Genomic DNA, 16,814 nt, shown 5'->3' with positions numbered 1-16,814 from the left:
AAATGCAAATTCCTCACCGGTTTGATAAGGCCCAAGGTGGAGAAATGTAATATAGTGGGCCTATTTAGTTGGGTCAGTCTGCTTCACATGTAACCAGCCCAAGAGTTGCCGTCTGCTGGAGTACAAGGCCTTAGCCCACTTCACTTGTTGAGCCCTACACGTGGCACTCTCTGATGGGGCTGTGAGGGCTGTGTCATTTATATACCACTTGCTCTCTCTCTTCCCATAAACTTCTCTGATGCACTTGTTGAGTTCTAAGGTTTCTGTCTCTCTTTCTCTGTTGATCTTTTTGTGTTTGAGAGATTGTTCTTCTCCTCTCGTGTTCCTGAGTGTGTGTATACACTGAGTCTGTGAGTGAGGGAGATTGTGAGTGAGGAAACTTGTGGTTTCTAGTCTAAGGGATATGACTGGTGGTAGTGAAGTTTTCTTGTGATTCTGAGGAGATTCAGCCGTGGTGATTTGCTGGAACTAAGGTGCTTGACCTTGACTGCAGTCTGCGGGATTGTTCAATCTAGGGTTCTTATGGATGCTGTGAAGCAGATCTTGATTTGCTATAGTTTCACCTTGAGTGGCAAATCAATCGGTGAACAAGGAATTGAGGGTCGGATATTTTAGGCCTGTGCAGTTGTACCTGGTGCAACTTGAGCCTATGATTAATCTTTGATCCTTTGGATATTTCTTTGTTGATTAACTGTTGTTAGCTTACCTTTTTGGTTTGAGGTGAACGCATTTGACGTGTGCGTTAAGTGTTGCAGGTTAGATCGATTGAAGACTGAGGACTGGAGATCTAGTAGTTCTATACCTAGATCTGTTGTAACATCTTGTAATACTTGTGTAATCTTGGCTGATTGAGACCTTACAATAACAATAAAATAAAAGAAAGAAAAGATTACTACATTCGTTTTAAAATTCCAATTTATTTATAGCAATTACTGCATATAAATTTGATCAGAGCATAGAATTTCTTGGTGTAAGAGTTGGATTCACTACTCAAATGAAATTCATTTCAGAAATCACTGACAAAAGAGTGCCTTGTTATCGCCTTCTTGATGATGATGGCTTTCTCATTTCAGGCACTACATATGAGCAGGTATTTTATCTATCAAAATAGTCATTTTTATATCCACATTTTCAAAGAGTAATTTATGACTAAACTTATTCTAAAGGGTAAAATAGTAATAACAACTACTATCTTCGTCCATAACTACTAGTATCATTTTTTTCCATTTGGTCCGTCCACAAAAATTAGTCTCTTTTTATTTTCGCCCCACGTTTAGCTGGACAAAGAAACGACGGTGAAGATGTACGAAAGTATGGTGAGTCTTCAAATAATGGATACAATCTTCTACGAGGCGCAACGACAAGGGAGGTTGTCGTTTTATGTGACCTCAACCGGAGAGGAGGCCATCAACATTGCAACAGCTGCTGCTCTCTCGCCCGATGACATTATATTGCCACAGGTAAATAGACTTAAAACGATCCTTCAAAAACTATTTACCCGTGGCAATAGACTTTTTGTAGGATAGTTTTTGCTAGAGCTATAAAAATGGGTTGTTATGGACAAGTCTTTGTTATTTGTTTGACCATGACCAGTATCGGGAGCCCGGGATCCTGTTATGGCGCGATTTCAGCATGGAAGAGTTTGCGAGCCAATGCTTTGGGACGAAAGATGGTCATGGGAAAGGCAGGCAGACGCCAATACATTATGGCTCCAAGAGCCACAATTTCTTCACTGTTTCCTCACCAATAGCGTAAGTTAGTTTTCTCGGCTTCTTCATGTTCAAAACGACGTTGTTTTAACGCTGAAGCGCTGTGTATGCCAGGACGCAGCTGCCTCAAGTTGCGGGCGTCACTTACTCTCTTAAGATGGACGGGAAGGAAGCATGCGAGGTTGCTTTCACCGGGGATGGTGGCACCAGTGAGGTATTCTTGTAGTAAATACGTAAATTATTTTCAAATTTTATAGTTGAACTAATTTACCCTTTCTAGTTTTAGAAATGTACTCTCTCTGTCCCACTAAATGTGAAATATTTGCTTTATGGAACGAGAATTTATACAGTAAGTAGCATTGTTTTGTGAAGTAAGTGTAGGGAATAAAATATCGATGATGTTGTAAATGTTTCAATTATAGAAATTGTATCACTTTTGGCATACAACCCAAAAAGAAACGTGCCACTTTTAATGGGATAGAGAGTATTATCACGAGCTTTCCGATTTACATTTAAATCTAACACCTAAATCTGAAAAACTAGGTTATTTTTCAATGGAAGTATTAAAAATTAATGTATTTTCAAAATATACTTTGCCAGTGAGCTATGAAATGTCTTGTTTAGTATGAAATGTATAGCTATATACATGAAATTGATATAATATTTTTGTCTATTTGGCTATTAAAAGAAACAGATATTTGACATATATGTTGTAAAATGTTTGACAGGGAGATTTTCATGCTTCAATGAATTTTGCAGCAGTGATGGAAGCACCTGTGTTGTTTGTATGCCGCAACAATGGATGGGCTATAAGAAATCCTATTTCACAGCAGTTTAGACGTAACATAAATATACTAATGTTTCTTCACATTTTATTCACAAAAACTATCAATTTGATGTGGTCATCAATTGTGTCTTGCAGGCGATGGTGTGGTTGTGAAGGGGCAGGGGTATGGAATTCGTAGCATTCGTGTTGGCGGGAACGGTGCTCTCGCTGTTTATAGTGCGGTACGCGCAGCTAAGGAGATGGTTGTGCGTGAACAGAAGCCCGTGCTAGTCGAGGTAAACATAAATGTAGGAGTGTGTATTTGGGTAATTAGGTAGATCGTGCTTCAAAAAACTTTGTCACTAAGGTGTTGTTCAGTTTGTTAGACAAGATATTAGTGAGACACTTATAACATGCGATAAATCAAGATAAACTTTGTCTAGATTTAAATAAGTCAGATGATTCAGGTGGGATATAATCGTCATATATTATCACAGATTGAACTTTTTAGAAAAAAGGTGATTGTACAATTGAGATAAAAATAAACATGGTCTCTAGCGACGAGTAAAGGCAACCAAACGAGCCCTAAGACCCCACTCAACTGAATTAGGTTGGTTATTTTCAACTGTGTGTGTGTTTTACCAACTAAATTATGATTCGTCTCATAAATGCTACTACTTGTTAGGCACTTACGTATCGAGTAGGGCACCATTCGACACCAGACGACTCTACAAAATACCGATCAGTGAGCGAGATTGAGCAATGGAAAAGTAGCGGGAATCCAATGACCAGATTTAGGAACTGGGTTCAAGCAAATGGTTGGTGGACGGACGAGCAGGAAACCGAGCTTCGTGGGGCCATCCGGAAACAGGTAGTTTTCCAGACTCATTAAATTCATACTGTTTTATCGATCTAATAATCTCCACTGAATGCTTTGCAGGTGTTGAAGGCCATTCAAGTCGCGGAAAAAACACAGAAACCGTCTCTTAAAGATTAGTTCAGTGATGTGTATGACAAGCTGCCCTCAAATTTGCAAGAACAAGAGAAATCTCTGAGAGAAACCATCAACAAATATAAACAAGACTAAATAAAGAATAACAAATTAAATAAAGAATAACAATCAGATTCTCAATATATTTTTGTTAGAGAAACACATAATTAACTTGTGCTTCATAATCAGACTTGTTTCTTTTTTTTCATGTTTACTTATTGAAAGAGCTCGTTACAAGCATGGTTTTATAGGTGTTTATAACACTAACAGGAGTGATAATGTGCGAAAAAGTGTGTATTTGAGTGTGCAAGGGCTGGAAAAATGTTGAAGCGGCGGAGTGCATGGACGACTTGATCAACTCGAAAAATAAGCAAAAATAGCCAAAACCGAAGGCAAGCTGATCAGTCCGGACAAGCAATGGAGTCTGCCCAACCAGCGAGTTGATCAAGTGGAGTTCACCACATGAGATGATGAGTCATAGGAGAGAGAAAAGAAGATGCCATCTCAGGGGCATTAATGTCAAGACATGATGAGTTAACCTAGGGATTTGGGCCAAGACCATCCTATAAATTGTGGAGAGAATGCACATAAAAAGGGGTTGGTTCTTTTGGATTCAATATCATTTTAGTCACTTCAAAGTTCACATTTACACTTTAAGCATGGAAGCTAGGAGTCACTGGAGTCATTGTTCTACTTCAATCTTCCAATCTTCTTCCTAGCAAGGAAGAAGAGACTCAGATCTGCCAAGAAGCTTTCATAGTTTATTTTTTCTATAAACCCCGAGGGGTCAAACAGTTGTTATTCAGTTTTTAGTTCACGTTCTTTATCCGAAGTTCAGTTGTTATTCTGTTTTTCTTTTAGTTGCTACCCTAGTACCTTTGGTTGTTGCTCGATCTTTCGAATCTGAGTTTGGATTTTTGTTTTGATTTGGTTTATCGAAGATCGTTTATGAAATGGAGTTCTTAATTGCAAGCTGTTGTGGATCTGATGTTCTCTGATCTTGTTTTCCTTGTTTAGCTTAGTTCTGTTCTGATTTGGAAGTTAACTCTGCGTAATTTAGTTGTTTATGTTAAGATATAATGTTCGAATGGAGTATGCGATGCATGTTGGTTTGAATTTCTTGATTTCTGTGCTAGATCTTGTTAGATGATTGCTCGTTGTCTTGTTTCAGAATTCTCGTAGTTAGATCTGAGTTTTAGTCCGTCAACTTGCATGAAATTAGGATAGCTGCTTAGATCTTTTTTCCCTCCGTCCGAATTTCATGAATCCGTGTTTAATTTGTTTCGTTCCTTGCTTTCACGTCATATGCTCTGTTTTCGTCTACCGTGCGTGCTTTAATAGTTGCTTTATGAAGAAGAAGGTCGTAGTTCGTTAGGATTGCAGTCTCTGTCACCTTTTCGTTATTTGCAGCTTTTGGTAGTGCGCAGTTTTCTTTCATTGGTCCCAGTTGTTTTCTGTTGACGTGTTGTTTCTAACTGAGTCGATCAGTTCGAGTTATGCTGTTTTCATCTTGCTAGTTTAGTTGATCAGGTTGATTTGCTACTTGAGTAGTCTTAGTCTTAGTTAACCCACCATTAGTGAAACGTGGCAGCAGCTAACACCTAATATGTCTCATACACAACTCAACCCGCCTCTGTCCCTGTGGGATTCGACCCCTACTTCCCTTACTAGTCTATAGTATTGTGGGTTAAGGTATTGAAGACCCTTAGTCTCTTAGTTTGCATAACCAACAACCCGATAGTTCAACATCCGACTTGATCAGTTGCGCAACATGTTTAAATCTGTTCTGGGAACTAGAGTGCATTAGCAATCACTAAAGGTCAACCTTCACTTATCCGTCTCAATGAAGATATCAGACCTTTTGAATGACATGAGATTTTACAAGGTAAGCGATGAAAGAAAATATTGTTATATGTATTTATGACTGATAGAAAAAAGTAAATTGAGTAATAATGAAGATTGAGAAAAATGTAACTGGTAATGATGTTTTTTTTTTGAAAAAATAGAAGTGAATTAGACATACTAAAAATAAAATGCGACATCTTCATTGATACGGGTGACCAAGGAGTACCTAATAATCAAATTAATAGTAACTTATTTTGATTTCACCAATATAAAATTGTTAATTTGATTTGGGAGGAAATGGTGAATCTTGGCATGCACAAATAATTTATTAATTTAATTATAAATTTATTAATTTCAAACTGAAAAACGCATAGATCTCACAAGCTAATGATCGAATACTATTGAGTTGATTTTGGCCGTGTTAAGGTAAATAACTTTATGAACTAGTTCTGAAATACGCATTCATCTACGATACAAAGTTTTTCTTTTTAGTTGATGCGAATTTTTTGTATCTCTTTTTAGTTGATGCGAATTTTAAGAAATGTGAAAGATGGAGTATGAATTCAAGTCTATTAACCCCAAATAGAAAAAAAAAATTAAATGATGAATAGACGCATTCCCGCCACAAAATTTAAAATTGGCAAATCCGCCATTCAAACAACCGAAGGCACTATGCTATTACAACAGTAAACAGACAAAAAACAAGAAACAGTGATAAAAGAAATGATGGGAGAAAACCTAGGAAATTAGATTTGTTGTCGAATATTCATAAACACCCAAAAAAATCTTTGATGTTTTCATCCACTTCCCAATCACCCTTGTTGGTGCAGACGCTTTCCACCTTCCCGTCACAACCCCATCTCGAATATCCTCACCAATATTCCAATTCTAAACATCGGATAGAAATGGGCGAAAAATCGTTTCTTTCTTGTTCAAGAATCATCGCAACAGACACTCCGATTTGCCCTTTTCTCGCGTTGCGTTATGGGGCTTTCCATGCAAGGAATTTACCCATCTTATTTCTTACCTTTTTCCTATCCTTACTGCATTTGGATAGTAGTATTTTAAATCTTGTTCAAGAATTGTTGAAATTGACAGCATTTAAGGAAAAAAATCATCTCTTTCTGTGAGAATTTAGCTCTGGTTAGGCATATGGCAATGTCAATGGCATCACCTAGTGAAAGGAGTAGTAGTAGCAGAAGCACTGCTTCTCTAATGCCCGGGCGAATTGTGGTTGCGTTTGATGCGACTAGGAATTTTAATTCTCATGAATTGAAGAACACTATTAGTAATATCCAAATGCAGCAAAGCATGATTCAGGAAGTGGACACCATTACAGTTCTTGGAGTCTTGCATAAAGTGCCTCATCCCAGTAAGCCTATTCTGGTCTTTTCTGCCTTTTTGTTGAATTATGCGCGATTTCGAGAGTGTTTTCTTTATCAGTTACATGCCTAGTTTGTTAGATTTTTAGTTGTAGATGTTGTGTGTAGTGTGTGTAAACCAGCTCATCTATCTGTTGTTTGAAGGCAAGTTTAGTTTAGTGATGGTGATTTGTTTTTTTGTTGGTTAATTGCTTTAGCTATGGTTATGTAACTGTCTATGAATATTCAATGTATGGTGAAGTTTTTTCACTGTTAACTTGCACCTTTGCATAGTGGGGTTTGAAATGGAAATAAGCCCCGATTCTTTCATGGGGACTCGTGTTCGTGCAATAAAAGAGCAAGTCTCAAGAATGGCGGATGTATACGCTGGGAACCTTCATAAGAGTGCTGAGGCATGTGATGTCAGTGGGGTAATATTCGCTCTTGTTTCTTGTTTGTGATTGCTGAATAAGAAGTACCTTGTTACAATTTGTTCGTAGATTTCTGTGTAAGATGAGCGTTGTCATTTCTTGATCATGTTATATAGGTCGTTATTGAAGTCAAGATTGTCGTTGGAGCTCCACTAAAGAACGTTATCGTACAAGAATCCATAGCTTCAAATGCCACATGGGTTGTTCTTAACAGGTTACTATCATTTTCCCTTTAGTGCAATTATAGCAGCTTCTCTAAGCTAGTCTCTTCCACATGTGTGAAGGAATTGTGAAAAGTAGAAATCGTAACGAAAACCTTATGAACAAGTGACAGGGGATTCGAAAGGTTGATATGTGTAATTGGTTTGAGTTTTTCATTTCAGTGAGTTCATCAATCTTATGTATCTTAAGATTTTAAGGAATTAATATAAGTTGACATTTGTTTGTATCAATTGATATTGATGGTAATCTTCTCTTAATGATACTCCACTTCATTTTTCATTTGAAGCTGTAACTTTCTTGTGACAGGCACCTAAGAAAGGAAATAAAGTTCTATCTTAATAAAATACCATCCAAAGTTGCTCAAACCCTTGACAACTTTTCTCTGAAGATCTTGAGATCTTTTTATTCTGCCAAAGCTACGGCTAATGTTGAGCCCGAGCTGTTTTACTCGCTGTCCAAGCTAGTTCCCGTGATAGTACCCTCCGAGTATACTCCCAGCAACGACCATTCCCTTATTTCTCCAATCTACCACGGATCCACAAGCTCCCACGGAAGCTCAGGCAGCTCCAAATCGAAGGAGCAGAACACCTTCTCACCAGATGAACTCGCGTCAAAATCTCATCTTGGAAAAACAGGTCAGAAGTGTTGCTTGATGAGCATATCATGAGGCTTTCCGCTTTCCTAACTTGACTGTCTTTAACACAAGTTTGTTTGTAATCTCCATAGGCATATATGGTAACGGTAAAGATAAGCACCACGGCAGTTCACCCCTAAAACAAAGTCTACCGAGAGATCCTAGTTTTTCCGTTCCTTTTGCTGTTGATGAGATTAAGTTGAATGAACATAAGCATTCGGAGATACAGATTGTAGCAGATGCTTCTTCTGGTGATTTACACAGAGAAGGTACGTATGAAGTTGAATAAAAAGGTCCTGATACTGATTCTTCGTGTTTTAAACTGTAGCGATGGATGATGTGCAGATACTAACGAGGACAGGGAATCGAATCATTTTCACCCGAAGAAAGAAAAGCAAATAAATCTGCAGCTGGACTTTCATACATCCCACCATTCTGATGGAACGAAAACGCGCATGAGTTCAAAAGGATGGAAATATTCCAAGATACAGACTGCAACGAATGATTTTTCTTCCGAGAATCTACTGGGAGAAGATGGATATGGGCTTGTGTATAAAGGTCTGCTCAAGGATGGACAGCTTGTTGCTGTAAAAGTGCAAAAGGAAGCCAACACGCAAGGTTGTTCGGAAATTTACTCACAATTAGGTGTCCTAAGATTGGTGTGTCACAAGAACGTCGTGATGTTTCTTGGTCACTGTCGTAGAGAAAACACAAATATCTTGGTTTATGAGTACATCTGCGATAGGTCGCTGGAGTGGTATTTATTCGGTAAGCAACTTCAGCAAGCAAGAAACTTGCAAAAGTCGAATATTCTCTATTAAACTTCTCGTTGTCTACACAGATAGTACAGAACATCTTCTTCCATGGCACCAGAGACGTGCTATTGCTGTTGGAATTGCAAAAGGGCTGCGTTTTCTACATGAAGAGTGTCGGGGAAGCCCTATTCTTTACAGGGGCCTGATGCCAAGCAACATATGTCTCACACGTGAATTTATTCCAATGGTAAAAATCGATACAGATTTCGTGTTTATCTAATGCAATCGTATCTTTAACGCGATCCAGTGCTCAAATCTTTGGTATAAATATGATCAGTGAAGTCTTCATAACAGAGTATTTCTACCTTACTATTCAATCTGTATATGCAGCTGGCAGACTGCGGCCTTGCTAAGTGGAACTTGGATGATCAAGAAAATTCCGAGTGAGTTCTATTTACCACCAACGAAAAAAAATTGATTGATGAATTGAGGTCGACGTTTGTTTGCCTTGTGCAGATATCTTGCTCCGGAGTATGCAGAAAACAGCGTTTGTTCTGTGGAAACGGAAGTCTTTGCATTAGGGATTATTTTGATACAACTGATATCAGGACGCAAACGTCCTGATTCAACGAAAGGCTCCCTTAGAGAGTGGGTATGTTTTCCCAATATCTATATTTTGAGGTCTCAACTCTGACAAACATTTACTTGCTCGTGTGAAACGTACGTTTGCCATGTTTCAGGCCATGCCATTGATCCAAATGCTGAAACTAGGAGAGCTCGTTGATCCTCGCCTTGGGGACTCGTATGCCACTTATGAAGTATACCAGATGGCTAGAGTGGCGTACTTGTGCGTTCAGGCAAAGCCCACTATGCGGCCAACAGTGGGAGAAGTAAATACACGATGCTTTCGGATGTCTCACTGTAAGATTTTTGATCTCTCATTGGCACATTTGACACTGTGCTTTCTGTCTAGGTGCTGCTCATTCTTGAGGGTGAAAACGATCGTCTAGACCAGCTCATGGAGCAGCTAATTCCGGTTCCTAACAGCGTGCAGAGACGGCTCTACACTGAGCTTAGCTGACTTCTCTCTTCTTGAACAATAATTCTTACTCTCAAACTGCAAATGATGTATGGTTTCTGTTGTTATTAATGAGATTTTATATATTTGAGGATAGCTAAAAACATTGATAGATTTAGATATGTTGGTAGCTGAGAGAGTTGATCTTTTAAATAGAGATGAGCTTCTCAAAATCATCAGCAACCAGGTTCAACAAGTGCGAAATTTGGCTTGAAAACTCTCGTTTGGTACACGAATTTCGGGCGTTATAACGTTGTTTTACGTGTGATATTTTCGACTAGCAGATCGAATCTCAGTTTGTACCCTATTGTTGAGGGTTGTTTGTATTTATGGTTACTTATTTCATACTAATCATTTCGCAACACTTTGAAAAGAAAATGAAATTTTAACTTAAATATTTGTAAATTTAAGAAAAAAAAATATTTTTTTACTAAATATTGTGTAATTAATTCGAATCAAACTCGAAATCATGTTACGATTTGACATAAAATTTCTATATCACTTTTTTCTAATTGCTACATACTATAATACAATAAATAACAAAAATAATTTTTAACTAAATTCAATTAAATTTAGAAATTTAAGGATATTATGTATATGCAATGTACAATTATCTTTTCTCTACAATTTTTTTAGGTTATGAAATATATTTCACGCTTTTAGTAGAGCCATTACTCCATTATTTACCGAAAATCTTCATGAGAATAAAAATCAATTACATATATTTTGAGATGGTTAAATGAATTATTCTACTACTAAGAAATAAATCTTGTCAATTGTTTTATGCATTTCAAAATTTCAAGATGATTTATAGTTCATTATACAATGATATTTGATCTTTTGATTTTTATTACATCGCATTCTTTTTAGTAATATAAGAAATTAACTTTCAAGTTATTATGATTCATTATACTAATAAATATAATTTGCAATTTGTTTTCTATAAATTAACTTTGTATTGAGAAAGATATGTTTCTTTGAATTTTCGATGACAAGATTATCAATCATTTTGAAGAAATCAAGAAACTAAACTCATCTGAAAAAATTAACTAGATATTATTTAAAAACTTATAGATTTGAAATTAAAAAATGTTTCAAGATGCACTAATTTCAGTAATTTTTTTATATTATGTAATTAGTATTTTGTTGCATGACCTATCTTCAAATAAAAAATGTTGAATATACAAATACAATAGAATATGTTATTCTTTTTGGGAGGACACACCCATTTTACCTTAACACATCAAGAAAATATATTTGAAGCCATGCAGCTAATAAACTCTCCATCTTACTTCATCTAGTATATCTGTTTTAATATTAATTGTGTTTTATCCTTTAATAAAGATTCAATTTTATATGTGTTATTTTTCCTTAATCATTAAATATATGGTTTATTCTTTAATCACGAATCAATTATAGTATTAATCAACATCTCTTCCTTAATTAATAAAATTGAAAATTCATGAAAAGAGTGACTCTCCGTCGTCAAGCTTATAGCTGTAGGCGTTTGGCAATGGCTGAAAACCAGAACAAACAGTTTACAGTTATTCTTCGTCGGTTATGTCACAGAACGCTGCTTTGTCTCTTCCTCCGCATACAACTCCATTATCAATGCCAATGCTGAATATTCTCAGGATTATCTCCCCAGATATTCTTCGCATATTCCTCAATTTTTCCCTCCGAAGTTGAGACTATCAATCAGAATAAGACACAAATGCTTCCGGTTATCCATAATCAGGTAAATTATCCACTCGCTCGATCGCATTTGATTGGGTGACTCTCGCTCTCAACGTGATTTTGCTATTTCTGACCGTTTACTGCATCGGATCGATATAAATACTCCAGCATTAAGCCCTAGCATTGAGTAAAATAGATTTGTTAGCTCGAATTTTCTGATTTAAGCAAAGCTTTTTCTGATATGGAAAGCAGTTACAGAGAGACGCCTTCGCGTATTTTGATTGTATGTGATTCCACTAAAGATCGGAGTATTCATGAGTTTAGTAAGACGATTCGTCAAATCCGGATGTGCGGCGGCATTGTGCATCCCGGAGATACGATTAGGGTGTTTGGGGTGCTTCATAGAGTCTTGCATCCCAGTAATTCTGCTGTTTAGTGCATTGCACTTTTATTAATTCAGCTTGTTAGATTAGTAGTAGTGTCATTTTAGCATATATTATTATGAAATTGTTTGTCAATTTATTGCTTTTTAATCTGCAGTGGGTTATTTTATGGGAGTGGCTCCTGAGAATTTCCTTGGAACAACGCATGCCCGTGCAGTGGAAGAAGAGGTCTCGAAAAAGGTCGATATGTACGTGAGCATGCTCCAGTATAGTGCTGAGCAATGTGAAGGAGATAGGGTAATATATACATTCCATCTTGTTTCTCCTAGTTAAACTATTATCACATTTTCTGTAGCATTATTTCTCTCCAAGAGTCGAGTATTCCCTTTTTTCATCGTGACTCAGAGCCCTACGCGCAGGTTGACATTGAGGTTAAGATCACTGCTGGAACTCCACTAAGGAAGGCTATCATAAATGAAGTAGCTACTTCTAATGCAGCTTGGGTTATATTTGATAGGTACAATTTGCTTTTCATATTTGAATGGTATATGGAGTAATGGATATATTCTGTTTTTGTAAGAAGTTCTTTGTTATATGTTTGTATTGGTATTTCAAAAACTGCTGGTTTATACTTGGATAGATGATAATATTTCACTGACAGGCCTCTAAGAAAGGAATTGAGGTACTACCTCAAACACATTCCTTGCAAGGCTGCCATTGTGCTTGATAACTTTTCGCTGAAAATTTTGATAGACGGGTATTCCAATAAAGCAGCCGAGCATTTCGACAACAAGCAGTTTTACTCGCTTTCCAAGCCTGTCCCACTACCACCAGTTAGCGATAGTGAGAATGAGCAGCTAGTCATTACTATGAACTATCATGGATCTATGGAAAGCTCTGATATGGCTAGTATCTGGCCATCATCATCCACTTTAAATTCCAAGGAGGAGAGCATTGTCTCCCAAAGTGAGACTTGGCCAGCTCCCAAGCAAGAGGACTCAGGTTAGAGGATCTCTTGCACATAATTTCACTGTCCACGTAGAAGTTTTCTTCGACATTTGCATTAGAATCCTGATTGTAATGATGGCCACAGGTAATACTAGACAGATTATGGAATATTATGCCCCAATAATCTCAAATCAAAAGAGAAGGCCGAGTCGAAATAGATACTCTGATGTACCTGTGCTCTGTGTTACTTGTGGATTGAATACGGAGCTGGACGTAGTGAGATATAGTTATCCTGAGATTCAGGCTGCAACCAACAATTTTTCACCTGATAATTTACTAGGTGAAGGTGGATATGGTCATGTATATAAAGGTGAACTTAAGGATGGGCAGCGTATTGCTGCAAAGGTGCGAAAGGAAGCAAGTAGACAAGGGTTTTCGGAATTTCATTCTGAAATATTCGTCCTCAGCTTTGCACGCCACAAGAACATCGTGATGCTTCTTGGTTATTGCTGCAAGGAAAACCTTAATATCTTAGTCTACGAGTACATCTGCAATAAATCACTGGAATGGCATTTATTCGGTGAGCGAATTTACTGTATAAAAGAAGTTCAGTAGCTACTTGTTTGCTATGATCATTATCATCCATTCCCAACTTGTGGAATGTTTACAGAAAATATGAATCATGTTCTGGAATGGCACCAACGACATGCTATTGCCATTGGAACTGCCAAAGGGTTGCGCTTTTTACACGAAGAGTGTCGGGGAAGTCCTATAATTCACCGGGACTTGAGACCAGGAAATATACTGCTGTCTTGTGACTTTGTCCCTATGGTAAGTTCTAAGACTCGGTATATTTAACTGCATTAGTGAACGCTTTAATTAGTTTAGACTTTGTCCCTATGTTAAATTCTGAGTGTCTTTCAGAACTTCACACCTCTGCTCTTTTCTAATTTCTGTTGAAATTCTTTATAATTAGCTGGGAGACTTTGGCCTCGCAAAGTGGAAGACCGATGAGGGTGAAAACCGTGAAATACAAACAAGAATTCTAGGCACTCTCGGGTGAGTGTACGAGCTGCGTATTATGTAAAAACTGCATGCATATGATATGTCCCTAGCACTTGATGTTAAGGTGTTCTTTCTTGCCTTGTACTTTAGATATCTTGCACCAGAGTATGCAGAGAACGGAATTGTCTCGGTACGAACAGATGTTTATTCATACGGTGTTGTTCTGATACAACTGATTTCTGGACGCAAGGCAGTTGATTCCAAGAGAGCAGACCAGCAACCATCACTTAGACAATGGGTATGTTCAGGCAACAATTTTGCATATTAATCCTGTCGAAATTGATTTGTTCGTCTCAACCGCCACTCTCAATTTCCAAAGTCTAACATCATTTAAAAGAAAATGAAATTAGAATAAAAGCCAGACACATCTAAAGACTCCCATCATGGCATTTCCAGGCATTACCTCTAATCGAGAGACTTGCATTGCACGAGCTTGTTGATCCTTGTCTCGGTGAAACGTACAATTCATACGAGCTGTACAGGATGGCAAAAACAGCATATTTATGTCTCCAAACTGAACCTGAGAGGCGGCCATCAATGGCAGAGGTAGCTCTTTCGCAATTCTTCTACATGTGCACAATTTGTTACATCTACCTTTCTCCTCTCTGCTTTAAGTACTAACATGTTACATGTTGTTGTAAATGCACTAGCGCCATTTCTTTCGTTTGTCCGTACGATTAAGCTCTTTCTACGTCCGAAGCTACTATGTTTCACTACATGATGATGGTTGCAGGTGCTGCACCTTCTTGAGGGGGATATTGATCATTTTAGCCACTTGACAGAGCAGTTCATACCACACTAATAAGAGGTGATGTCGTGATGGAAGCGTGTCGACTAGGCCGTTGTTCTACGCCACGACTGCTGCGGATGCATACGTTTTCTAGCTCGTATGTTGTTGGCTTTGATCAACTAGGTTTCTGTTAATCTGTTTCAATGTTTCTAGGTACATACTACTATTAGAAAGGAAGTAGGAAAAAGGTTAGTTTTTTTAATATGCATATTAAAAACCTTTGTTTTTATAAAATGCATCTTAATTACTTAAGTCATTATAAAAGTAATAATTCCGGCACGTATACTGTTTTCTAATGAGTTTAATAATAATCTACATGTTTTAATTGCCAAATTTAGAAGACATTATTCTCGTTCATTTATTGTATTTTTTGTTATGAATAGAATTGCACTTATATTAAGAGTCCTAATACTTGTTGAATTTAATTCGTATGGATTACTCATCAATATACACAAAAATTTGTTTCGTCACGAAAACAAAGTACGTAAACACTCATAATTTTGGTAACAGAGAATTCTCGAATCTCTACAAAATTAATTTTGAATCAACTTCTACATGCGTTGCTCATAATATGGACAATATAAAGTTTGAACCATTAATTTGTTGGATAATAGTGTGTAGAGTTTAATAAGAAGACTTTGATTCGAGCTCGGTTATTTTGAAATTTATTGAATTCTGTATAATGCATATTCAAATTCATACTAATATACATATTGTTGTAAAAATATTTCATAATATAATATATCTTGTATAAAAAACACAAATACTGGAAAAAGTTTAAAAAATCATTATTTTCGAACATCTAATGTAATAGCATTATAGGAGTAGTTTTAATGATTCAAACACTCTCAGAATGAGAAATTTATATAGGTGTAAAGAAAGGAGCAACTTGCTGAAATATAACGAAAGAAACAAATTGCATTATTGTACATTAGATAGAACAATTTGATTAGTTTAAGTTTAGCCCTTTGTCAAATATGTAGTTCATTCAGACTATTTAGTTATTGTGAAATTTGCATAATTTAACTAGACAATTTTCTAAATATTTTTTTGTAGTTTTTCATCAAATGGAAACAGATTAAGACAAAATTATGAATATGAGAGGGACCTATCATCATTCATCAATCACAAATATTTTTAGGCAGTGATCCATCACTGTTATTACCGAATTAAACAGCTTAATATTAGATACATTCACATCAAATTCAATTAGCTAAAAAGTTAAAATTCTATATTAGCTCAACTTGTGAGTTATGACAAGATAGTTTATGACAGGACTTTGATTTCATAGCCAAAATTATATGGTTGGACAAACAATATTTTTTCACGTTTGAGGTGAATACATAGATTTAGCTTGAAAATGTGACTGTGACATATAGTCCAATAAATTATTATTATATTTATTTTTTACTAAATGAGGTAAAAATATCGCAAAACCATATCATGAGCCTGCATTTGTGTATTCACTTAAAATGTTAAATGACATCATTTCGTTCACATTGATAACCACATGCCATCTCCAATTGTCAATTATATGCTTTTCGATTCATATATCACTTTCAGCCTAAAATTAATATAAAATTGGTTTATGGGACTTCAATAATGTACTAATTTTTAGGCAAAAAAGAATTCATATTCATAAAATTGATTTATTGGACTTTAATAATGTGTAAAGGAAGACATTGAGATTAAGCAAGAACAAAGATCATATTGAGTTGAGTTATTTAAAACATAGTACTACTACAAATGTTCTATACATAGGAAAGTCACTTTTGTGATGCATATTCTATTGTAGAAACTAGAAAGCATATTATCATGGTTTGAGATATATTACCCCTACATAAGCCCCTAATGACTAGTGTATGTTGACTTCTTTCTTTGATAAAAAAATGTTATTCTCATGTGTTAATGCATATGCATTAATGGGGGAAGTCTCTTGATCGAGTATTAGAGTTAGTTATAATTTAGGACAGTACATAAAAAACATGTAATTAATATACAAACATGGAAAAAATATGAACATAAAGTATGAAAGCATATATTGTCATTAATTTGTTAGAGTTCCGTTTGTTTGTTTTACTAATGGTGTATGTAAATCTTAAGCTGGAATATGATTCCAGTGCTTGTGGTTCAAACTAATTATGCTAACTTGAATTTGT

General features: G+C 36.3%; 3 protein-coding genes across 4 annotated transcripts; all 3 read left to right on the top strand.

The window, feature by feature from the left end:
* The first annotated feature begins 261 nt into the window (after positions 1 to 261).
* Positions 262 to 3,594, top strand: LOC121783020 (2-oxoisovalerate dehydrogenase subunit alpha 1, mitochondrial-like). Its single transcript, XM_042181054.1, has 8 exons — positions 262 to 1,090; positions 1,278 to 1,460; positions 1,594 to 1,751; positions 1,824 to 1,923; positions 2,438 to 2,549; positions 2,632 to 2,771; positions 3,161 to 3,346; positions 3,416 to 3,594. Exons 1-8 carry the CDS (start codon positions 995 to 997, stop codon positions 3,470 to 3,472), a joined length of 1,032 nt encoding a protein of 343 aa, XP_042036988.1. The 5' UTR covers positions 262 to 994; the 3' UTR covers positions 3,473 to 3,594.
* A 2,453-nt stretch (positions 3,595 to 6,047) lies between these two features.
* On the top strand, positions 6,048 to 9,878 carry LOC121783019 (inactive protein kinase SELMODRAFT_444075-like). The gene is made up of 11 exons (XM_042181053.1): positions 6,048 to 6,683; positions 6,967 to 7,103; positions 7,220 to 7,317; positions 7,632 to 7,960; positions 8,052 to 8,228; positions 8,305 to 8,727; positions 8,801 to 8,961; positions 9,105 to 9,157; positions 9,231 to 9,366; positions 9,455 to 9,604; positions 9,688 to 9,878. Exons 1-11 carry the CDS (start codon positions 6,464 to 6,466, stop codon positions 9,793 to 9,795), a joined length of 1,992 nt encoding a protein of 663 aa, XP_042036987.1. The 5' UTR covers positions 6,048 to 6,463; the 3' UTR covers positions 9,796 to 9,878.
* A 1,832-nt stretch (positions 9,879 to 11,710) lies between these two features.
* On the top strand, positions 11,711 to 14,884 carry LOC121781899 (proline-rich receptor-like protein kinase PERK3). Of its 2 annotated transcripts, XM_042179595.1 has the most exons (10): positions 11,711 to 11,888; positions 12,010 to 12,149; positions 12,272 to 12,369; positions 12,514 to 12,854; positions 12,946 to 13,380; positions 13,471 to 13,631; positions 13,777 to 13,859; positions 13,956 to 14,103; positions 14,262 to 14,411; positions 14,599 to 14,884. In XM_042179595.1, exons 1-10 carry the CDS (start codon positions 11,711 to 11,713, stop codon positions 14,665 to 14,667), a joined length of 1,803 nt encoding a protein of 600 aa, XP_042035529.1. In that variant the 3' UTR covers positions 14,668 to 14,884. The 2 variants fall into 2 exon arrangements, with proteins under 2 accessions (XP_042035529.1, XP_042035528.1); XM_042179594.1 differs by lacking the exon at positions 14,599 to 14,884 and having other exon boundaries at positions 14,262 to 14,588.
* The last annotated feature ends 1,930 nt before the right edge of the window (positions 14,885 to 16,814 follow it).

This window comes from Salvia splendens, chromosome 20, assembly GCF_004379255.2.
Source record: "Salvia splendens isolate huo1 chromosome 20, SspV2, whole genome shotgun sequence".
NCBI classification, from domain to species: domain Eukaryota; kingdom Viridiplantae; phylum Streptophyta; class Magnoliopsida; order Lamiales; family Lamiaceae; genus Salvia; species Salvia splendens.
Note: the sequence above shows the minus strand (reverse complement) of the source record. Positions and strands in the feature narration are given on the sequence as shown.

Excerpts from the sequence above, each read along its gene's own strand:
- LOC121783019 (XM_042181053.1), top strand. The coding sequence starts at position 6,464 with ATGGCAATGTCAATGGCATCACCTAGTGAAAGGAGTAGTAGTAGCAGA. Across the intron at positions 7,961-8,051 it reads ATCTCATCTTGGAAAAACAG|GCATATATGGTAACGGTAAA; the intron begins GTCAGAAGTGTT and ends TAATCTCCATAG. Across the intron at positions 8,962-9,104 it reads CACGTGAATTTATTCCAATG|CTGGCAGACTGCGGCCTTGC; the intron begins GTAAAAATCGAT and ends CTGTATATGCAG.
- LOC121781899 (XM_042179594.1), top strand. The coding sequence starts at position 11,711 with ATGGAAAGCAGTTACAGAGAGACGCCTTCGCGTATTTTGATTGTATGT. Across the intron at positions 13,860-13,955 it reads AGAATTCTAGGCACTCTCGG|ATATCTTGCACCAGAGTATG; the intron begins GTGAGTGTACGA and ends CTTGTACTTTAG. Across the intron at positions 14,104-14,261 it reads AACCATCACTTAGACAATGG|GCATTACCTCTAATCGAGAG; the intron begins GTATGTTCAGGC and ends TGGCATTTCCAG.
- LOC121783020 (XM_042181054.1), top strand. The coding sequence starts at position 995 with ATGAAATTCATTTCAGAAATCACTGACAAAAGAGTGCCTTGTTATCGC. Across the intron at positions 2,550-2,631 it reads TATTTCACAGCAGTTTAGAC|GCGATGGTGTGGTTGTGAAG; the intron begins GTAACATAAATA and ends TGTGTCTTGCAG. Across the intron at positions 2,772-3,160 it reads AGAAGCCCGTGCTAGTCGAG|GCACTTACGTATCGAGTAGG; the intron begins GTAAACATAAAT and ends ACTACTTGTTAG.